This window comes from Macaca nemestrina, chromosome 2 (genome assembly GCF_043159975.1).
Source record: "Macaca nemestrina isolate mMacNem1 chromosome 2, mMacNem.hap1, whole genome shotgun sequence".
NCBI lineage: Eukaryota > Metazoa > Chordata > Mammalia > Primates > Cercopithecidae > Macaca > Macaca nemestrina.
The window spans coordinates 113,016,289-113,036,567 of NC_092126.1; the positions used below are offsets into that span (position 1 = coordinate 113,016,289).

The 20,279-nt window shown below is 50.5% G+C and overlaps 1 protein-coding gene across 19 annotated transcripts in view; it reads left to right on the plus strand.

The window, feature by feature from the left end:
* LOC105480444 (dystroglycan 1) overlaps positions 1–19,874 on the plus strand; it is a 76,771-nt gene extending 56,897 nt beyond the window's left edge. For 14 of the 19 annotated variants that reach the window (XM_011739332.2, XM_011739336.3, XM_011739335.3 and 11 more), the window contains one exon: positions 15,065–17,599. In XM_011739332.2, the coding sequence (XP_011737634.1) occupies positions 15,065–17,467 (2,403 nt within the window). In that variant the 3' untranslated portion in view covers positions 17,468–17,599. Of the gene's footprint in view, positions 1–15,064 lie in introns of all 19 variants that reach the window. The other 5 variants (XM_011739338.2, XM_071091726.1, XM_071091725.1 and 2 more) reach the window with 1 other exon arrangement.
* The last annotated feature ends 405 nt before the right edge of the window (positions 19,875–20,279 follow it).

Sequence of the window (20,279 nt, forward strand, 5' to 3'; positions counted from 1 at the left end):
CGATCTCGGCTCACTGCAACCTCCATCTCCCAGGTTCATGCCATTCTCCTGCCTCAGCCTCCTGAGCAGCTGGGACTACAGGTGCCTACTACCATGTCCGGCTAATTTTTTTGTATTTTTAGTAGAGACGTGGTTTCACTGTGTTAGCCAGGATGGTCTCGATCTCCTGACCTTGTGATCCGCCTGCCTTGGTCTCCCAAAGTGCTGGGATTACAGGCGTGAGCCATCGCGCCTGGCCCCCAAGAGGCTTCTTGAGCCTGTAGGATATAAGGTCTTATCTTCAGGTAACTGACCTGTGTTTATTTTGTATGGCAGCGTGCTTTGGAATTATAATTTAATGCTATGTTCTAGTCAGTTTTAGAAGACTTCCCTCGCAGTTGTCTGTTACCCTGCCTCTCACCTCCGACACTGCAGGGCTGTGGAAGAGAGAGAGAGACACTGAGTATGCCTTGACATGGATGGTGTCACATGTGGTGAGACAGGTTTGCACAACCTGCCATGCATGAGGGCATCTTTGAGCCAGAGCAGAAGCTGACCTATCATGGGGCTGGAAACTGTTTGCTAAGTATATGGCTGGTTTACAGTTCTGGCTTTTGGAATGAAGATTGTAGGACCACAGGTTTGGAAGATCAGGGCCAACCTTGGTGAAAGTGAAAGGAGAATCTGAGTGAAAGGTGATGTCTCTCTGGTAAGCTATCATTGTTCCCTGTGTAGGGTTCTAGATACTTGGCATAGGATCTGTTTCGAAGTAGATGCCTAATTGAAGTCTTGCTATGTGATAAAGCATTAACAGAGGTGGAGCAACAATGGGAAGACATGTGGGGCAGTGGTGGGTTGCAGAGCTCCATGTGGGGAATTTGAGAAGTTGTTGGGAGCACATGGAGTTGGGCTCCTCAGCAGAGAAAGGCCAGTGCCCACATGTGGCAGGGCTGTCAATTTGAGTGAAAGTAAATGGAGAGAGAAGTGCGTCCGTAAGGGGCTTTTCAAAGGCGTTCTTCCTCAAGTATCAGAGGAAGAAGAAGCTGGTGAAGAACTGAGGTAGGAGGTACTGAGCCTGGCCTGCTTCCTCCTAAGCTCCATGTGGGATGTCCCGATGAGGGTTAGTCTGTTTGGACAGGGCTGAGTTGCCAAATGAAGACTCAGGTGGAACATGATCTGCATGGTCTGTCCCAAGACCTGGTGAGATTAGATGGCATAGTTGTCATACCTGCTGACTGGTTAGGGGATATGCATGGGGGTTGGTGGTAGAATAATCCCATATTTGTAGCACACTTAGATGCTGGTCTGCTGAAGGGCTAGAAAATTAGGTTCTCATTCTAAGTGAGCTGTGTTGACTGCCTGCAAAGCCTGGCCTGACCTGTGTGGGCTGCTGGTTACTTTATTTCAGGAGGTTGTGCTTCCTGGTGTCAGTCTGTTGATATACCCAACAAAGCGCCTGAAGCAAATGCTTTGCTACTTTTTTTTTTTTTTTTTTTTTTGAGACGGAGTCTCGCTCTGTCACCCAGGCTGGAGTGCTGTGGCCGGATCTCAGCTCACTGCAAGCTCCGCCTCCCGGGTTCACGCCATTCTCCTGCCTCAGCCTCCCGAGTAGCTGGGACTACAGGCGCCCGCCACCTCACCCGGCTAGTTTTTTTGTATTTTTTAGTAGAGACAGGGTTTCACCGTGTTAGCCAGGATGGTCTCGATCTCCTGACCTCGTGATCCGCCCGTCTCGGCCTCCCAAAGTGCTGGGATTACAGGCTTGAGCCACCGCGCCCGGCCTTTGCTACATTTTTTATTGGTGTATACTTTACACATCAGTCTGCAGGGTCAGGACAATAAAGAAGGGACCTACCTGCCTGGAGGGTATAGCCCCAAGATCCTGGCTCTTTGCTCTGCCCCACACCTGACACTCCTTCATGTTCTGACAGCCCTTGTCCAGTCTCAGCCTGGCCGGCACTTGTTGATTAACCTGCTGTTCTCCAGTTCTGCCTTGAGAATTGATGTTCTGTTATTGACCCCAGCTTAACTCAAACATGGACTGCTTTGACCAGACGTGTGAGAAGGGACTGTGGGCTGCCTCGAGGGCCTCATGGCCAGCATAGCTTTTCTGAGAGACCTGTGCCATGGGGCTCCTGTCTCCTCTCTTGTGGCCTTAGGACACCCTAAAGCAGATAGTCTTGATGTTTGCTCCCTTGAATCAGACTGGATGCCTGTATACAAAGCTCAACCCAGCTCTTGACTCTCCTTGGCTCTCACAGCTACTTTTGGAGCTGAGAGGACCCTTTCTCCTTATCAGGGTCTGTGGGGATGGGTCCCACAGAAGCCAGCCTGGCCTTTGCTCAGTGGATCCTGGCCTGTCCTGGGCTGGCCACAGTATGAGCCACTCTTGTCTCCCTTGGGTTTGGTGCTGGATCCCTGCAGGTACCTCTCCTCTGACTTGAGTGTGGGCCTGGCTGAGAAGTGCGATTATATGCCAGGAGATGTTCTAACCTCTCCTCGAAGGCAGTCAGGGAGAGACATCTTTACATCCATGAAATGCCCAGGCTACCCCTCAGATGTCTCATTTTGGTAGATCCTGCAAGGATGGCTTTTCATCCCTGCTTCCCTTTAGCCTTCTTGCCTGCAGACAATGTGGACCTTCCCTCAGCCCAAGATGTCAGCAGGCTGGGAGCAGCCCTTCCTGGGACTGTGCTCTCAGCTGCTGGCATGGGCCCCCAATTGTTCCCCTGAGAACAATGGGCACTCTCTTTGACTAGGAAGGGGAGTTCATGAAAGGAGCATTTCTTTGGATGCTTGAGAGCTTTGTGGCAAACCCGCCTGTGTGAGATGAACTGCAATTTCTTCCTGCCTCGAGTGGGTGTTCCCCATTTCTGAATGGACCTCTTGTGAACAAAGCACACCGGGAAATGCTGGTTGGGGATGGAAGGCATCCTTGGGGGTGGGCTGTCAGAATGGCATTTGCCCAGACTCATCAACTCAAATGCTTAGTGAAAATATAGGCTTCTATGTTTAAAAAAATCACTGACAAAGACTGAAAGAGAACATAACAAAGTAAAATAGATGATGTCAGGGCTTCAGATTGAAGGACTGATTTGAGGATTTTATTAGTGGCTCTAACTATGTTAAGCTGCCCTTTACTTTTTTGGGGAAGAAGATTAATTTTTGCTTTTAGATGAGAACAGTGAACATGAGATAAAAATGCTTCGTAGCTCAGACCACAAGGGCATTGACTGGGCCGAACAGTGTGTTCAGTATTGATCCTGTGGCCTTGGTGTTTGTGGCAGGGGCCAGGTTCTGCTTTGAGGTTTGCATGTCTAACAGCAGGACCAATGATAATCTCTTGTGGGCGTGGCTCTGCTAAGGCCACATGTACTTAACTTCCCTCATGATTTTTTACCTCAGGTGGGGACAAAGGCCTGGCCCTCTGACCTTAAGCTAGAGGCTCTTCCTGTTGGTCTGTGCCATCTCTCTGCAGCACAGCCATGTGACTGCCCATGTTCCTCATTAGCAGAAGGCCACAGAGCAGATTTATCTCATTGTCTTAGTCCATGGCACAGACACAGGATAACCCTGAGTGTGAGTCAGCACCAAGGCTTATACTCCATCAGAGCGTCCATCTCCTGCTTCCCTAAGCAGAGGACACACAGTCAGCTTGCAGTGAGGAGGCTTTGACGGCCTTATGTGGGAGTGCCTCCAAGGTGTTGTCTATGGTACCCAGCCATAAATGGCTGCAGGTTGGCCCACCTCTGCAGCCTGACTAGGGATGAAGGAGCTGAGGGGTTGGGAATTGATGACCACGTCTGAAGGAAGGCAGGGACTTTGCCAAGGCAGGCCTCTACAGGTCCAGCATTGGGATGTCACAAGGCAGCAGTCTGTATCACTTTGAAATGGATCACTAAAAAGACCCCTAGGCATATCTGTTGGGGGACACGGCGAAGGGCCCAGCCCGCACCTTGGGGGCTGACATGTCCAGAGGTATTGGTGGAAGGTGCCACCACAAAGACCCAAAGTTCTCTCCAAAAGATTTGTAGTGAGAAGGAACGCTCACCAAATCAGTTTCTCGATTATATGTTATTCTTAGAATCCCTCTTTACTGGCCATCATCAGCTGTGAAAGTGCTCGTCTATCTGTCTAGAGTCTTTGCTTGCCATTTCTAAGTCCTGCGACTCCTGCATGGATAAGACATCATCTTGTGGGCCCTGAATGATAAAGCTTGTGTTTTCTTGGTTTCATAAGCCAATTATAGTTATTTGGCCCTAGAGAGAGCCTAATTCTTCAGTTTTGTTTTTCAGCTATGCATAACTGACTCAGACTGTGGGTGGAAACCTGCTTTTATGAGAACTAAGTAATAGAAGCTCCTCCACCCCTTTGCTCTTTCTTCAGGTGTGGAGTGGTACTGGCTTGGGGTGAGAGACTTTGCTTGTGTTTCGTGGTGGTTTTTTTTTTTTTTTTTTTGACAGAGTCTTGCTCTGTCACCCACGCTGGAGTGCAGTGATGCGATCTTGGCTCAATTCAAGCTCCACCTCCTGGTTCATGCCATTCTCCTGCCTCAGCCTCCCAAGTAGCTGGGACTACAGGCAACCACCACCACGCCTGGCTAATTTTTTTTTGTATTTTTAGTAGAAATGAGGTTTCACTGTGTTAGCCAGGATGGGCTCGATCTTCTGACCTCGTGATCCACCTGCCTCAGCCTCCCAAAGTGCTGGGATTACAGGCACGAGCCACCGCGCGCCCAGCCGTTTTATTGAGACAGGTCTCGCTCTGTCACCCAGGCCAGGGTGCAGTGGCGCAATCATAGCTCACTGCAGCCTTGACTTCCCCAGGTTCAAGCAGTCTTCCCACCTAAGCCTCCTGAGTAGCTGGGACCACCACAACCAGCTAATTTTTGTGTTTTTTGTAAAGATGGTGTTTCCCGGTGTTGCCCAGGCTGATGGTGTTTAGTGCCTATAGGTGCTGTATCTTTATCAAAGTCAGTGTGTGATGATCTATTGTGTGCAGGAGAGCACCAGTAAAACAGCTGGAGGGAGTGTCCCAGAGACTGAGGAGTGACCAAAATGTTCAAGTTTGGCAGTTCCCTGGTCGTTGGTCATGGTGATTTATTGTGGGCATCACAGTTTTAGAACTTTGCTTTTTTTTTTTTTTTTGAGACGGAGTCTCACTCTGTCGCCCAGGCTGGAGTACAGTGGCACGATCTTGGCTCACTGCAACCTCCCCTTCCTGGGTTCAAGCAATTCTTCTGCCTCAGCCTCCTAAGTAGCTGGGATTACAGGCATGCACCAACGTGCCCGGCTAATTTTTTTTTGTTTTAAATTTAATTTTGTTTTGTTTTTGAGACAAAGTCTCACTCTTGTCCCCCAGGCTGGAGTACAGTGGCGCGATCTCGGCTCACTGCAGCTTCCGCCTCCCGGGCTCAAGCAGTTCTCCTGCCTCAGCCTCCCAAGTAGCTGGGATTACAGGCGCCTGCCACCATGCCCAACTAATTTTTTAAATATTTTTAGTAGAGATGGGGTTTCACCATGTTGGCCAGGCTGGTCTCGAACTCCTGACCTCAGGTGATCCATCCACCTCAGCCTCCCAAAGTGCTGAGATTATAGGCGTGAGCCACCGCGCCTGGCCTTTTTTTTGTATTTTTAGTAGAGGTGGGGTTTCATCATGTTGGCCAGGCTGATCTTGAACTCCTGACCTCATGATCCATGCGCCTCGGCCTCCCAAAGTGCTGGGATTGCAGGCTTGAGCCACCACACCTGCCCCCGCACCCCCCTTTTTTTTTTTTAAGACTGCATCATGCTATGTTGCCCAGGCTGGGCTCAACTCCTGGCCTCTAAGTGATCCTCCCGCCTCAGCCTCCTGAGTAGCTGGGATTATAGGTGTGAGCCACCATGCCCAGCTCAGTCTTTGGATCTTTTTGTGGATCTGCCCAGGTTTTGTGGTTTTGATTCTTAATGTTTTGGGATGTACTTTGTGGGTCAGGATTTCAGAAGCTGGTTATATGGCTTTTCAAGATCTTTTTTTCCTTAATGCTAGACTCACTTTCTATCTCAGAAGCTCATTGTCTCTAAGGGTTGCTGAAACCGGAAGGTTTCCTGGCCTTTTGGGTGGCCTGTGAGCTAGAGCCTGTGATCTCGTTAAATCATGCTTTCTTGTGCAGTTTCTGCCTCCTGCAGATGTGCCTAGTAACTGTCTGAAGGCTTCTTTCAAGACAGCCTCTCCCAGCTCCAAGGCAGTGTTGGTGTTTAGTGTTGGCTGGTAGAGTGACCTGAAATGCTGGAGGAGTTCCATGGTGGGACCAGCTGGTCACCCCAAACTCATGTGCCTCTGTGCTTCTGCTGCTAAGGACCTCACAGCCCCAGTTCCTGCCTCTTTTCTGCCCTTCCTGGCCTGGCAGTCCTTAGAGGATTAGTTGTGGGTGACTATGTTACAGTAGGCAGAAATCTTTTTTTTTTTTTTTTTGAGATGGAGTCTCGCTCTTGTTGCCTAGGCTGGAGTGCAATGGCACGATCTCGGCTCACCGCAACCTCCGCCTCTTAGGTTCAAGCGATTCTCCTGTCTCAGCCTCCCTAGTAGCTGGGACTATAGGCATGTGCCACCACGCCCGGCTAATTTTGTATTTTTAGTAGAGATGGAGTTTCTCCATATTGATCAGGCTGGTCTCGAACTTCCGACCTCAGGTGATCCGCCCACCCCGGCCTCCCACAGTGCTGGGATTATAGGCATGAGCCACTGTGCCCGGTGGCAGAAATCTTTATACTCTAAAGTATTGGCAAACCAAGGACTCTAAGGATAGTCAGGATAGTCAAAATCCCATGCGTAAATGTGCCAGGATTTAGTGTACCCATTTTATTAATTATAGAGACAAAGTCTCACTATGTTGCCCAGGTTGGTCTTAAACTCCTGGCCTCAAACAATCCTCTCGACTTGGCCTCCTAGAGTGCTTGGGATTACAGGTGTGAGCCACTGTGCCTGGCCTAGTCCACCTGTTTTAGATTGAAGAAGTGAAAGCAGGTCTTTGGGTTCTCACCTGCAGCAGGTCCCCCACTTCCCCCATGCCCCTTAGTCTTTTCATCTACTTCTGGCAGACAAGGGTTGACAGGCAACTCCCTGAGCTTCCCCAGCCTCAGCTTTGTTTCTGCATATGATTTTGGCTCCCCCATTGCCTGTTGCCTCCCCACTTACCTTAGATACTTTGAGCTTCTGTTTTGTGGTATGAAGAGTTGAACAGGACCCCACTCTGCACTGGGTCCAAGGTCAGTTGGGAAGGAGAACTAGGAAGAGGAGCCTGGACATGCCCTGGGCTCCTTTATGCAGCAGCCTCAAATTACTGTTCTCAGAGCCCATGGGAGACATAGGAACCATTATTGGCAGAGTCCATCATGTACCTGGCACTATAATCATATGAGGTTGGGATTGTTTCCCTGATTTTACAGATGAGGACACTGGGGCCAAGGTTGGGTCAAGCGCCAGCCAGCCTGGAGCTGGGATTTGCAGTGAAAGATGGACCTTCTCATGGAGTGGGAGAATGAGGATTGTTATCCCCATTGTTACGGGGATGAGTCCTGGCTTGTCTTTGGACTGCATCTGTGAGAAGGAACTTTCATATCCTGTTTCACCCTTAGGCCTTGAGAGGAAGAGAAGTGATCTAGAGCCTGTAAGTTTTGAAAGCTGAGGAGGTATCCAGAGTTCCTGTGGACTGAGGGGCTCCTGCTTTGTTAGGGTAGAGCAGGTGCTTTATCCCCAAGCACCTCCAGGATGAGCTAAGCCCTGAGCTGAGTCCTTTTGGGAGGGTGGGGCTCCTAGTGGAATCCTCTGGGGACTGTGGACGCTGCCAAACCTTCAGGCATATTCAGACTTTCCAGGTAGGGGCTTTCCCCAAATGGCCTTGAAAATGCAGAGGTGCCAGTGTGCCTGTGACTTGGCTAGGTTCCTTGTGGAAATTAAGTTTGATTTGCTTCCTGTAGCCCTTCTATTAAAATGAATCATGACTGGGCATGGTGGCTCACACCTGTAATCCCAACACTTTGGCAGGCCGAGGCAGGAGGATCACTGACGCCCAGGAGTTCAAGACCAATCTGGACAACATAGCAAGACCCCATCTCTACAAAAAAGTTTTTAAATATTGGCCAGGCCTGGTGGCACACACCTGGCTCAAGTAGTCCCAGCTATTCAAGAGGCTGAAGTGGGATGATCACTTCAGCCCAGGAGTTTGAGATTGCAGTGAGCTGTGATTGCACCACTGCACTCCAGTCTGGTGACAGTGAGTGAGACCCTGGCTCAAAAAATGTATATTTAAGGGCTGGGCATGGTGGCCCACACCGGTAGTCCTGGGATTTTGGGACACTGAGGCAGGAGGATTGCTTGAGCCTAGAAGTTTAAAGCTAGTCTGGGCAATATAATGAGACCCTGTCTCTACAAAAAATAAAAAAAATAAAATAACCCAGGCATGTGCCTATGTCCCAGCTACTTGGGAGGCTGAGGTGGGAGGACTGCTTGAGCCTGGGAGGTTGAGGCTGCAATGTACCATGATCACACTACTGAACTCCAGCCTAGGCAACAGAGTGAGACCCATATATATATATATATATATAAAGAATCATTGCCACTGGAAGTGCTGCTTGGGCCTGATGTCACCAGTACCAAGACTGCTGGAGATGCAGGGGTTTTAGAACATTCAGGTTAATACTTTTTCTTCCTGAGTAGTACCCATGACCGTGGAGTGCCTGCCTGCTTCTGGGCTGTAGATCTAGACACCTGTCCTGCAGCCAGATAACGGCTGGGACTTCAGGACTCTGGGGAGCCAAAATTGCAGAGGGAAAAGCAGGTGACTAGGTTGGAAAGGCTTGGCTCTTGTATTAGTCTATTCTCGTGGTGCTATAAAGAAATACCTGCCGGGCGCGGTGGCTCAAGCCTGTAATCCCAGCACTTTGGGAGGCCGAGACGGGCGGATCACGAGGTCGGGAGATCGAGACCATCCTGGCTGACACAGTGAAACCCCGTCTCTACTAAAAAATACAAAAAAACTAGCCGGGCGAGGTGGCGGGCGCCTGTAGTCCCAGCTACTTGGGAGGCTGAGGCGGGAGAATGGTGTGAACCCGGGAGGCGGGGCTTGCAGTGAGCCAAGATCACGCCACTGCACTCCAGCCTGGGCGGCAGAGCGAGACTCTGTCTCAAAAAAAAAAAAAAAAAAAAAGAAATACCTGAGATTGCTAATTTATAGAGAAAAGAGGTTTAAAATTGGCCCATGGTTCTGCAGGCTTTACAGGGAACATAGTGGCTTCTGCTTCTGGGGATGCCTCAGGAAGCTTCCAATCATAGCAGAAAGCAAAGGGAGAGCTGGCACTTCACATAGCCGGCCAGAACAGGAGGAAGGCTGGAGGAGGTGCTACACACTTTTTTTTTTTTTTTTTTTTTTTGAGATGGAGTTTCGCTCTTTTGCCCAGGCTGGAGTGAAGTGGCGCGATCTCGGCTCACTGCAACCTCCGCTCTCTGGGTTCAAGCAACTCTCTTGCCTCAGCCTCTCGAGTAGCTGGGATTATAGGTGCCTGCCATCATGCCTGGCTAATTTTCGTATTTTTAATAGAGACAGGGTTTCGCCATGTTGACCAGGCTGGTCTTGAACTCCTGAACTCATTGATACACCCACTTCAGCTTCCCAAAGTACTAGCATTACAGGCATGAGCCTTTGCTCCCAGCCTATACTCTTTTAAACAACCAGATCTTGTGAGAACTCTATCATGAGAACAGCACTAGGGGGATGGTGCTAAACGATCCATGAGAAATCGCCCCCAAGATCCAGTCACCTCCCCCCAGGCCCCACCTCCAACACTGGGGGTAACAATTTGACATGAGATTTGGGCGGTATGTGAACCATATCAGCTCTGTTTTTCTGACATGACTTGCTCCAAAGACATGGGTAAACTTTACGTGGCTGCAAAAGCCATGGGTAGACGATAGTGAAATAATTTGGTCATGTGCAGTGGCTCATAACTGTAATCCCAGCACTTTGGGAGGCCGAGGCAGCCGGATCACTGGAGGCCAGGAGTTTGAGACCAGCCTGGGCAACATGGCGAAATCCCATCTCTAAAAAAAGAAAAAGAAAAAAAAATTAGCCGGGCATGGTGTCACTCACCTGTGGTCCCAGCTATTCAGGAGGCTGAAATTGGAGAATCATTTGAACCCAGGAAGCAGAGGTTACAGTGAACTGAGATCGTGCCACTGCACTCGAGCCCAGGTGACAGAGTGAGACTCTGTCTCAATAAATAAATAAATAAAATAGTGAAATAATTTGTTCTCAGTAGTCAAAGTAAAGCTCATTTCTCATCTCCTATCTCCCAATTTGAAATTGAGCATTATAACTTGCTTTGGTGAAACCTGAGGTTTCCTTTAGTGTTTGTTGTTTGTTACATGATATTAACATTTTTTAAAGTTACTTGGCATAGTTAAAATAAGTGTATGACTTCCAAGGATGGCTTCGCTGTGGGAGCCTTCCTATAGAATGGCCTGAGTTTGTTCTGTAGGAACTGCCTGATAGCAGAACTTTGGCTGTTGGGGTCAGCAGAATAGGAAGTGAGCCAGGCTGGGAAGCCCTTCTCTGTTTTCTCTGTTAAAAAGTGCACTTGTGGCCGGGCGCGGTGGCTCACGCCTGTAATCCCAGCACTTTGGGAGGCCGAGGTGGGCAGATCACGAGGTCAGGAGATTGATACCATCCTGGCTAACACGGTGAAACCCTGTCTCTACCAAAAATACAAAAAATTAGCCAGGTGTGGTGATGGGCACCTGTAGTCCCAGCTACTTGGGAGGCTGAGGCAGGAGAATGACATGATCCTGGGAGGCGGAGCCTGCAGTGAGCCCAGATCGCACCACTGCACTCCAGCCTGGGTGACAGAGCGAGACTCTGTCTAAAACAAAACAAAACAAAACAAAAGTGCCCTGTGTAGTTGAAGACAGACTTGCAGAGGCACCAGGCTGCTGACTTATCAACACTGATGGAGCACCTAGCCACTCAGGAATGTCCCGTGGTTCTAGAGCTTCTTTTTTTTTTTTTTTTGAGACGGAGTCTCACTCTGTCGCCCAGGCTGGAGTGCAGTGGCCGGATCTCAGCTCACTGCAAGCTCCGCCTCCCGGGTTTACACCATTCTCCTGCCTCAGCCTCCCGAGTAGCTGGGACTACAGGCGCCCGCCACCTCGCCTGGCTAGGTTTTTGTATTTTTTAGTAGAGATGGGGTTTCACTGGGTTAGCCAGGATGGTCTCGATCTGCTGACCTCATGATCCGCCCGTCTCGGCCTCCCAAAGTGCTGGGATTACAGGCTTGAGCCACCGCGCCCGGCCTTCTAGAGCTTCTTCTAGTCCCTCTCAACCTTGTTCAGTCTCCTCTGCAGGTGGCTTCTCCTTGGTTGACTTTACCCAGACCTCTATTCCAGGCCTTCCCTGTCACCTTTCTTCATCCTCCCTCTGCCATGTGAGCTCCTGTCCTACTGGTGGCCACTGGGATGGAGTAGAGTTAGGAAATAACCCTCAGGTGACCAAAAACCGGGGTCCACACCCTAATTCACCTACTCTCCACCTCTCAGGACCCTACTCCTGTCACACTCCTGTAAAGTCTCATGGGCCTTACTTATTTGCTTCATGGGTGGTTTTTTTTGTTTGTTTTGCAAAACAAGAGCATTCAACCTGTATTTTATGTGTTTACATACAGATGTGGCAGTTTTCTTATTTAACATAAATGAAAATGTAAAGCTTAGGTTTTTCAGCCAAAACATTTGAAATAAGTGTGATTTTTAGGCCGGGCGCGGTGGCTCAAGCCTGTAATCCCAGTACTTTGGGAGGCCGAGGCGGGTGGATCACGAAGTCAGAAGATCGAGACCATCCTGGCTAACATGGTGAAACCCCGTCTCTACTAAAAATACAAAAAACTAGCCGGGCGAGGTGGCGGGCGCCTGTAGTCCCAGCTACTCGGAGGCTGAGGCAGGAGAATGGCGTAAACCCGGGAGGCGGAGCTTGCAGTGAACCGAGATCGGGCCACTGTACTCCAGCCTGGGTGACACAGCGAGACTCCGTCTCAAAAAAAAAAAAAAAAAAAAAGAAATAAGTGTGATTTTTTTTTTTTTTTTTTTTTTTTTTTTGTGTGTGACAGAGTCACGCTCTGTCATCCAAGCTGGAGTGCAGTGGTGTGGTCTCTGCTCACTGCAGCCTCCGCCTCCCAGGTTCAAGCAATTCTTGTGCATCAGCCTCCCGACTAGCTGGGACTACAGGTGTGCACCACCATGCCTGACTAATTTTTGTGTTTTTAGTAGAGATGGGATTTTGCCATGTTGGCCAGGCTGGTCTCAAACTCCTGACTTCAAGTGATCCACCTGCCTCAACCTCCCAAAGTGCTGGGATTACAGGCGTGAGCCACCATGCCCAGCCAATAAGTGTGATTTTTATAGTTAAAAAAGATTTTAGAAGAAAAATATATTTAGTGTTTTTCATGAGTTTGAAGATACCCATGTTTACAGATATTTTAACATTTCTGATGTTTGATGGTGAGTGACAGGGTGGGAGATTCTTAATTAGATGATGGCACATCTTATAGTTGATGGAATGTGGTATCACAAAAGAAACACAATTTGCTGACCCTTAATGAGTGGCTCAGAGAGCAATTAGGAAATGATAACCCCGATAATAATAATTCCTTTTTTTTTTTTTTTTTGAGATGGAGTCTCACTCTGTCACCCAGGATGGAGTGCAGTGGCATGATCTCAGTTCACTGCAACCTCCGCATCCCAGGTTCAAGCAATTCTTCTGCCTCAGCCTCCTGAGTAGCTGGGACTACAGGCACACGCCACCACACCCGACTAATTTTTGTATTTTTAGTAGAGACAGGCTGGTCTTGAACTCCTGACCTCATGTTGGCCAGGCTGGTCTTGAACTCCTGACCTCAGGTGATCTGCCCACCTTGGCCTCCCAAAGTGCTGGGATTACAGGGGCGAGCCACCATGCCTGGCTCAATAATAACAACTCCTAACAATGTCAGTCATCTCATGGTTTAAAAAAATTTTTTTTTGAAATAAATACAGATGGGGTCTTGCTGTGTTGGCCAGGGTGGTCTCTAATGCCTCCTGGCCTCAAGCAATCCTCCTGAGCCTTGACCTCTCAAAGTACTGGGATTATAGGTATGAGCTACCATGCCCAGCTTTCCAATACGTTTTTGCTGGGTGTAGGTAATCTGTTTAAATTAGTTTAAAGGGGGGAAATTATCTAGTTTCTGATAAGGCTGCTGCTGCCTGACACCTGGGGACAAGCCTGGGGTCTCCTTTCCAAATCACTCAAGTACCTTGTCTTTTGGCAGGAGGAAGCTCAGGGAACCAGAGCCACTGGGGAACCCAGCAGTCATGGCTTTAGCTTTCCTGCCACAGGGACGGATCCTCATGTGGGATGAGGATCCCAATGTGCCTCCCTACCAGCCCCCACCGCCCTTCACAGCACCCATGGAGGGCAAGGGCTCCTGTCCCAAGAACACGACCCCACACCTGTCACCTCCTCCCTCTGTCCCTCCTTAACCCGCAAGCGCCTGAGTGGAGGCAGGGTAGGGCAGGGGCCTGAAGACAACATGGTGTTGTCTGTGGAGACCGGTGGCCTGCAGACCATCGCCCACCGGGAGCCGACACCTGACCTAGCACACACTGACACGGGCCTGGACAAGCCCGCCCTCTCTGGTCCTCCCAAACCCCAAAGCAGCTGGAGAGACTTTGGGGACTTTTTTATTTTTATTTTTTGCCTAACAGCTTTTGATTTGTTCATAGAGAATAATTATTCGCTTCGTTTTTGATGGCTGGCTCTGAAAGCACCATGTGGAGTGGAGGTGGAGGGAGCAAGGAACCATGAATGAACTCTATTGACAAGCAGTGGCTATGAAGGGCAGTCCTGGGCTAAGGCTGGCAGTGAGATGTACTGTGTGTTGGCCACTTTGTCTCTGGACTTGTTATAGGACAATGGAGATGAGAGTGCCTTCAGGCCAACCAGAGAATGGGGGGTGTCACCTTTCTTGCACTGGGGCAGGAGTAGGTGTTTCCCAAAAGTGAGAGGAGCCACACATGGGGCCAGGGCAAGAGCCAAGTCATATTTTCCTCTTGTCAGCTGATGGTGGAGGTTTCTATGGTGGCATTTCCGTGGGTGCTCTGAGTATGACCAGTTATATCTCTGTGGAAAGGGACTTCCACACTGAAAGAAGTCTGGGAGATGCTGTTGAGTTGGAATAAGGTGATGAGCTCCTTAGGCCTGCTTCTGTGCTTGGTCTCTCCAAGGGCAGAAGAGGGCTCTGTATATTTCCTGTACTTGATTGACTATAGAGCCTCTCTCTTTTAGAGAGACCAGAGCTCCTTGGGATTCCTTTAATAAGCACTATTCTAGAATAGTTGATTCTAGTCCCCGCTCCCTGGGCACCACAGTTTGTTTTAAGATTTGAGAAGCAGGGTAAATGAAAACATTAGATACAACTAACTTTCTTTGCTACACAAATGTGCCCCACTACACTTGAATGTAACGTGATGATGTAAAGTGAGTCCTTCAGGGCATTGAACCCTCCCTTGTACCCAGACCTGTATGCATCTCCACTTTGGGGCAGGAGGCATCCTCCAGGCCAGGCATGTGACCTGAGCAAAGATGTGGTGTCTGCAGAGGGTCAGGGAGAAGTCTGAGGCAAGGGTGGAAAGGATTGCTGAGGGCTGGGATGTGATTTGATTCTGCAGGTAGAATGGGCAAGTAGGTGGCAGGGTGTGTCACTGTTATAAAATCCACAACAGTCGTGAGCTCCATGGCATCAGTTCTCAGGAATGAGACATGTGCTTGAGTGCCAGCACTGCTGTCTCCCCACTGTGTGACCTTGGGTGAGATATTTGCCTCCCAAGCTAGCCCATCTCATAGCCCTAGTCTTGTGACAGATAAAGAAACTCAGTTGTGTCTCTCTAGGGGAGAGGAATTAGCTTCCCCAGCAGGCATTCTGAATTACACCCTAAGCTTGTCATACAATTCAGGTTAACTGTTGCGATCATATTCAGGTTATGCAGTGACAATAGTACTTTTAATTTATGCTTGTGTCTCTTCTAGGTATCAGCAGCAGGGAAGGAGGCTTTGCCATCTTGGCTGCACTGGGACCCACAGAGCCACACCCTGGAGGGCCTCCCCCTTGACACTGATAAGGGTGTGCATTACATTTCGGTGAGCGCTGCACGGCTGGGGGCCAACGGGAGTCACATCCCCCAGACCTCCAGTGTGTTCTCCATTGAGGTCTACCCTGAAGACCACAGTGAGCTGCAGTCAGTGAGGACAGCCTTCCCAGACCCTGGTGAGGTGGTATCATCTGCCTGTGCTGTGGATGAACCCGTGACTGTTTTGACGGTGATTTTGGATGCCGACCTCACCAAGATGACCCCAAAGCAAAGGATTGACCTCCTGCACAGGATGCGGAGCTTCTCAGAAGTAGAGCTTCACAATATGAAATTAGTGCCGGTGGTGAATAACAGACTATTTGACATGTCGGCCTTCATGGCTGGCCCGGGAAATGCAAAAAAGGTGGTGGAGAATGGGGCCCTTCTCTCCTGGAAGCTGGGCTGCTCCCTGAACCAGAACAGTGTGCCTGACATTCGTGGTGTGGAGGCTCCTGCCAGGGAGGGTGCTATGTCTGCTCAGCTTGGCTACCCTGTGGTGGGTTGGCACATCGCCAATAAGAAGCCCCCTCTTCCCAAACGCATCCGGAGGCAGATCCATGCCACACCCACACCTGTCACTGCCATTGGGCCCCCAACCACGGCTATCCAGGAGCCCCCATCCAGGATCGTGCCAACACCCACATCTCCAGCCATTGCTCCTCCAACAGAGACCATGGCTCCTCCAGTCAGGGATCCTGTTCCTGGGAAACCCACGGTCACCATCCGGACTCGAGGCGCCATTATTCAGACCCCAACCCTAGGCCCCATCCAGCCTACTCGGGTGTCAGAAGCTGGCACCACAGTTCCTGGCCAGATTCGCCCAACGATGACCATTCCTGGCTATGTGGAGCCTACTGCAGTTGCTACCCCTCCCACAACCACCACCAAGAAGCCACGAGTATCCACACCAAAACCAGCAACGCCTTCAACTGACTCCTCCACCACCACAACTCGCAGGCCAACCAAGAAACCACGGACACCCCGGCCAGTGCCCCGGGTCACCACCAAAGTTCCTATCACCAGATTGGAAACTGCCTCACCGCCTACTCGTATTCGCACCACCACCAGTGGAGTGCCCCGTGGCGGAGAACCCAACCAGCGCCCGGAGCTCAAGAACCATATTGACAGGGTAGATGCCTGGGTTGGCACCTACTTTGAGGTGAAGATCCCGTCAGACACTTTCTACGACCATGAGGACACCACCACTGACAAGCTGAAACTGACCCTGAAACTGCGGGAGCAGCAGCTGGTGGGCGAGAAGTCCTGGGTACAGTTCAACAGCAACAGCCAGCTCATGTATGGCCTTCCCGACAGCAGCCACGTGGGCAAACACGAGTATTTCATGCATGCCACAGACAAGGGGGGCCTGTCAGCTGTGGATGCCTTCGAGATCCATGTCCATAGGCGCCCCCAAGGGGATAGGGCTCCTGTAAGGTTCAAGGCCAAGTTTGTGGGTGACCCGGCACTGGTGTTGAATGACATCCACAAGAAGATTGCCTTGGTAAAGAAACTGGCCTTTGCCTTTGGAGACCGAAACTGTAGCACCGTCACCCTGCAGAATATCACCCGGGGCTCCATCGTGGTGGAATGGACCAACAACACACTGCCCTTGGAGCCCTGCCCCAAGGAGCAGATCGCTGGGCTGAGCCGCCGGATCGCTGAGGATGATGGAAAACCTCGGCCTGCCTTCTCCAACGCCCTAGAGCCTGACTTTAAGGCCACGAGCATCGCTGTGATGGGCTCTGGCAGTTGTCGGCACCTACAGTTTATTCCTGTGGCACCACCCAGGAGAGTGCCCTCAGAGGCGCCGCCCACAGAGGTGCCTGACAGGGACCCTGAGAAGAGCAGTGAGGATGATGTCTACCTGCACACAGTCATTCCGGCCGTGGTGGTCGCAGCCATCCTGCTCATTGCTGGCATCATTGCCATGATCTGCTACCGCAAGAAGCGGAAGGGCAAGCTTACCCTTGAGGACCAGGCCACCTTCATCAAGAAGGGGGTGCCTATCATCTTTGCGGACGAACTGGACGACTCCAAGCCCCCACCCTCCTCCAGCATGCCACTCATTCTGCAGGAGGAGAAGGCTCCCCTACCCCCTCCCGAGTACCCCAACCAGAGTGTGCCCGAGACCACTCCTCTGAACCAGGACACCGTGGGAGAGTACACGCCCCTGCGGGATGAGGATCCCAATGCGCCTCCCTACCAGCCCCCACCGCCCTTCACAGCACCCATGGAGGGCAAGGGCTCCCGTCCCAAGAACATGACCCCATACCGGTCACCTCCTCCCTATGTCCCTCCTTAACCCGCAAGCGCCTGGGTGGAGGCAGGGTAGGGCAGGGGCCTGGAGACAACATGGTGTTGTCTGTGGAGACCGGTGGCCTGCAGACCATCACCCACCAGAAGCCGACACCTGACCTAGCACACACTGACACGGGCCTGGACAAGCCCGCCCTCTCTGGTCCTCCCAAACCCCAAAGCAGCTGGAGAGACTTTGGGGACTTTTTTATTTTTATTTTTTGCCTAACAGCTTTTGGTTTGTTCATAGAGAATTCTTCGCTTCGTTTTTGATGGCTGGCTCTGAAAGCACCATGTGGAGTGGAGGTGGAGGGGGCGAGGAACCATGAATGAACTCGCAGGCAGTGCCGGGTGGCCCCCTGGCTCTCTGCGTTTTGCCTTTAACACTAACTGTACTGTTTTTTCTATTCACGTGTGTCTAGCTGCAGGATGTAACATGGAAAACAGTAACTAAAGATTAAATTCAAAGGACTTTCAGAAGTTAAGGTTAAGTTTTTACATTTAATCTGCTGTTTACCTAAACTTGTATGTATAATTTTTGGGTGGGTATGGGGAATTGCTTTGCTAAAAATAAGCTCCCAGGGTGTTTCAAACTTAGAGAAGACCAAGGGACAGTATTTTTTATCAAAGGAATCCTATTTTTTCACACTACGTCAACTTGGTTGCTCTGATACTCCAGAGCCTGATTGGGGGCCTCCCGGCCCTGGCTCATGCCAGGTCCTTGGTGCTGGGTTTGCTGTCCCGCTGTTGCCAGGGGCTGGAAGCTGGAGGGGTCTCTTGGGCCATGGACATCCCCACTTCCAGCCCACGTACACTAGTGGCCCACCACCAAGGGGTCTTCATTTCCATGAAAAAGGGACTCCAAGAGGCAGCGGTGGCTGTGGCCCCCAACTTTGGTGCTCCAGGATGGGCCAGCTGCTTGTGGGGTCACCCGGGAGGTCGAAGGTCTCGACCACATCAACCTATTTTGTTTTACCCTTCTGTGCGTGCGTTGTTGGTTTTTTTTTTCCTCCTAAAAGGAATACCACGGTTTTTTGAAACACTCAGTGGGGGACATTTTGGTGAAGATGCAATATTTTTATGTCATGTGATGCTCTTTCCTCACTTGACCTTGGCCGCTTTGTCCTAACAGTCCACAACCCTACCTGGACCCACCCCATCCCTTTTCTCTGGCACTCCAGTCCCAGGCCTTGGGCCTGAACTACTGGAAAAGGTCTGGTGGCTGGGGAGGAGTGCCAGCAATAGTTCATAATAAAAAATCTGTGAGCTCTCAAAGCTAATTTTTTACTAAAGTTTTTATACAGCCTCAAATTGTTTTATTAAAAAGATTAAAAATGGTGATGCTTACAGCAGTTTGTATGAGCTCTTAGTGTTGATTCCATGGAACTGACGGCTTTGCTTATTTTGATTTTTTCCCCCTACTTTTCCTAATGTTTAAATTCTGGAATTACACTGGGGTTCTTTTGCCTTTTTTAGCAGAACATCCGTCCGTCCATCTGCATCTCTGTCCCATGACTCAGGGGCGCCCACTCTGCTTTGATTCTCCTGTGGAAGAAACCATTTTGAGCATGACTTTTCTTGATGTCTGAGAGTTATTTTGGGTACCTTTTAGGGAGGAATGCCTTTTGCAATAATGTATCCCTTCCCTGATTGAGGGTGGGTGGGTGGACCCAGGCTCCCTTTGCACACGGAGCAGCTACTTCTAAGCCATATCGACTGTTCTGCAGAGGATTGGTGTGTGCTGCCTCAGGAGGGGAGGGCTGAGAGGAGGGGAGGGGTCTCCGTCCTACTGTTCTCCAGAGGGCATTTCCCCTTGCGCCTTCTCCCACAGGGCCCAGCCCCTCTCCCCTGCCCCAGTCCCCAGGGGTACTCTGGATTGAGCAGTGCTCCTGTGGGGGAGCCTGTAAATGCAGGCTCAGTGGACCACTGGTGACTGGGCTCATGCCTCCAAGTCAGAGTTTCCTTGGTGCCCCCAGAGACAGGAGCACAAGTGGGATCTGACCTGGTGAGATTATTTCTGATGACCTCATCAAAAAATAAACAATTCCCAATGTTCCAGGTGAGGGCTTTGAAAGGCCTTCCAAACAGCTCCGTTGCCCCTAGCAACTCCACCATTGGGCACTGCCATGCAAGAGACGTGGCTGGCCCAGAATGGCCAGTTGCCATAGCAACTGGAGGCGATGGGGCAGTGAACAGAATAACAACAGCAACAATGCCTTTGCAGGCAGCCTGCTCCCCTGAGTGCTGGGCTGCTGATGGCCGCTGGACTCTGTGAGATGGAGAGCCAATCTCACATTCAAGTGTTCACCAACCACTGATGTGTTTTTATTTCCTTCTATATGATTTTAAGATGTGTTTTCTGCATTCTGTAAAGAAACATATCAAACTAAATAAAAGCAGTGTCTTTATTACAACGCTGTTGCCTCTGGGCATCTGTTTCCCTGGCATCTGGAGAGGTTCCTGGACATGAGGGGTTGGGGGCTCATGTGACAGGGGGAAGAGGAGACTCAGCCAGGTCCACTTGGGGTTGGCCCAGTGGCCTCCACGTAAGCCTTACCATTTCTGTGCTGGGAGGGCTGGGTGTGCACTCCAGAAACTCTGCCGACATGTAATGCCCCCTTTGCCCCTCTTCTGCCTGTGAGCCAGCTAAAACAAGTCTCCTTCATCCTCAGTCCCCCATCTGTAAGGGGTGGGGAATAGCAGAGAACCCAGTGAGACTGGCTGGGAAGGAGGATGGTGGGAAAGATGTCACAGGTTTTCTGCCCCAGAGTGGGTCAGCCCCTGTACCTCCTGGGTAGGGGTCCTTCAGGCCAGGTCTC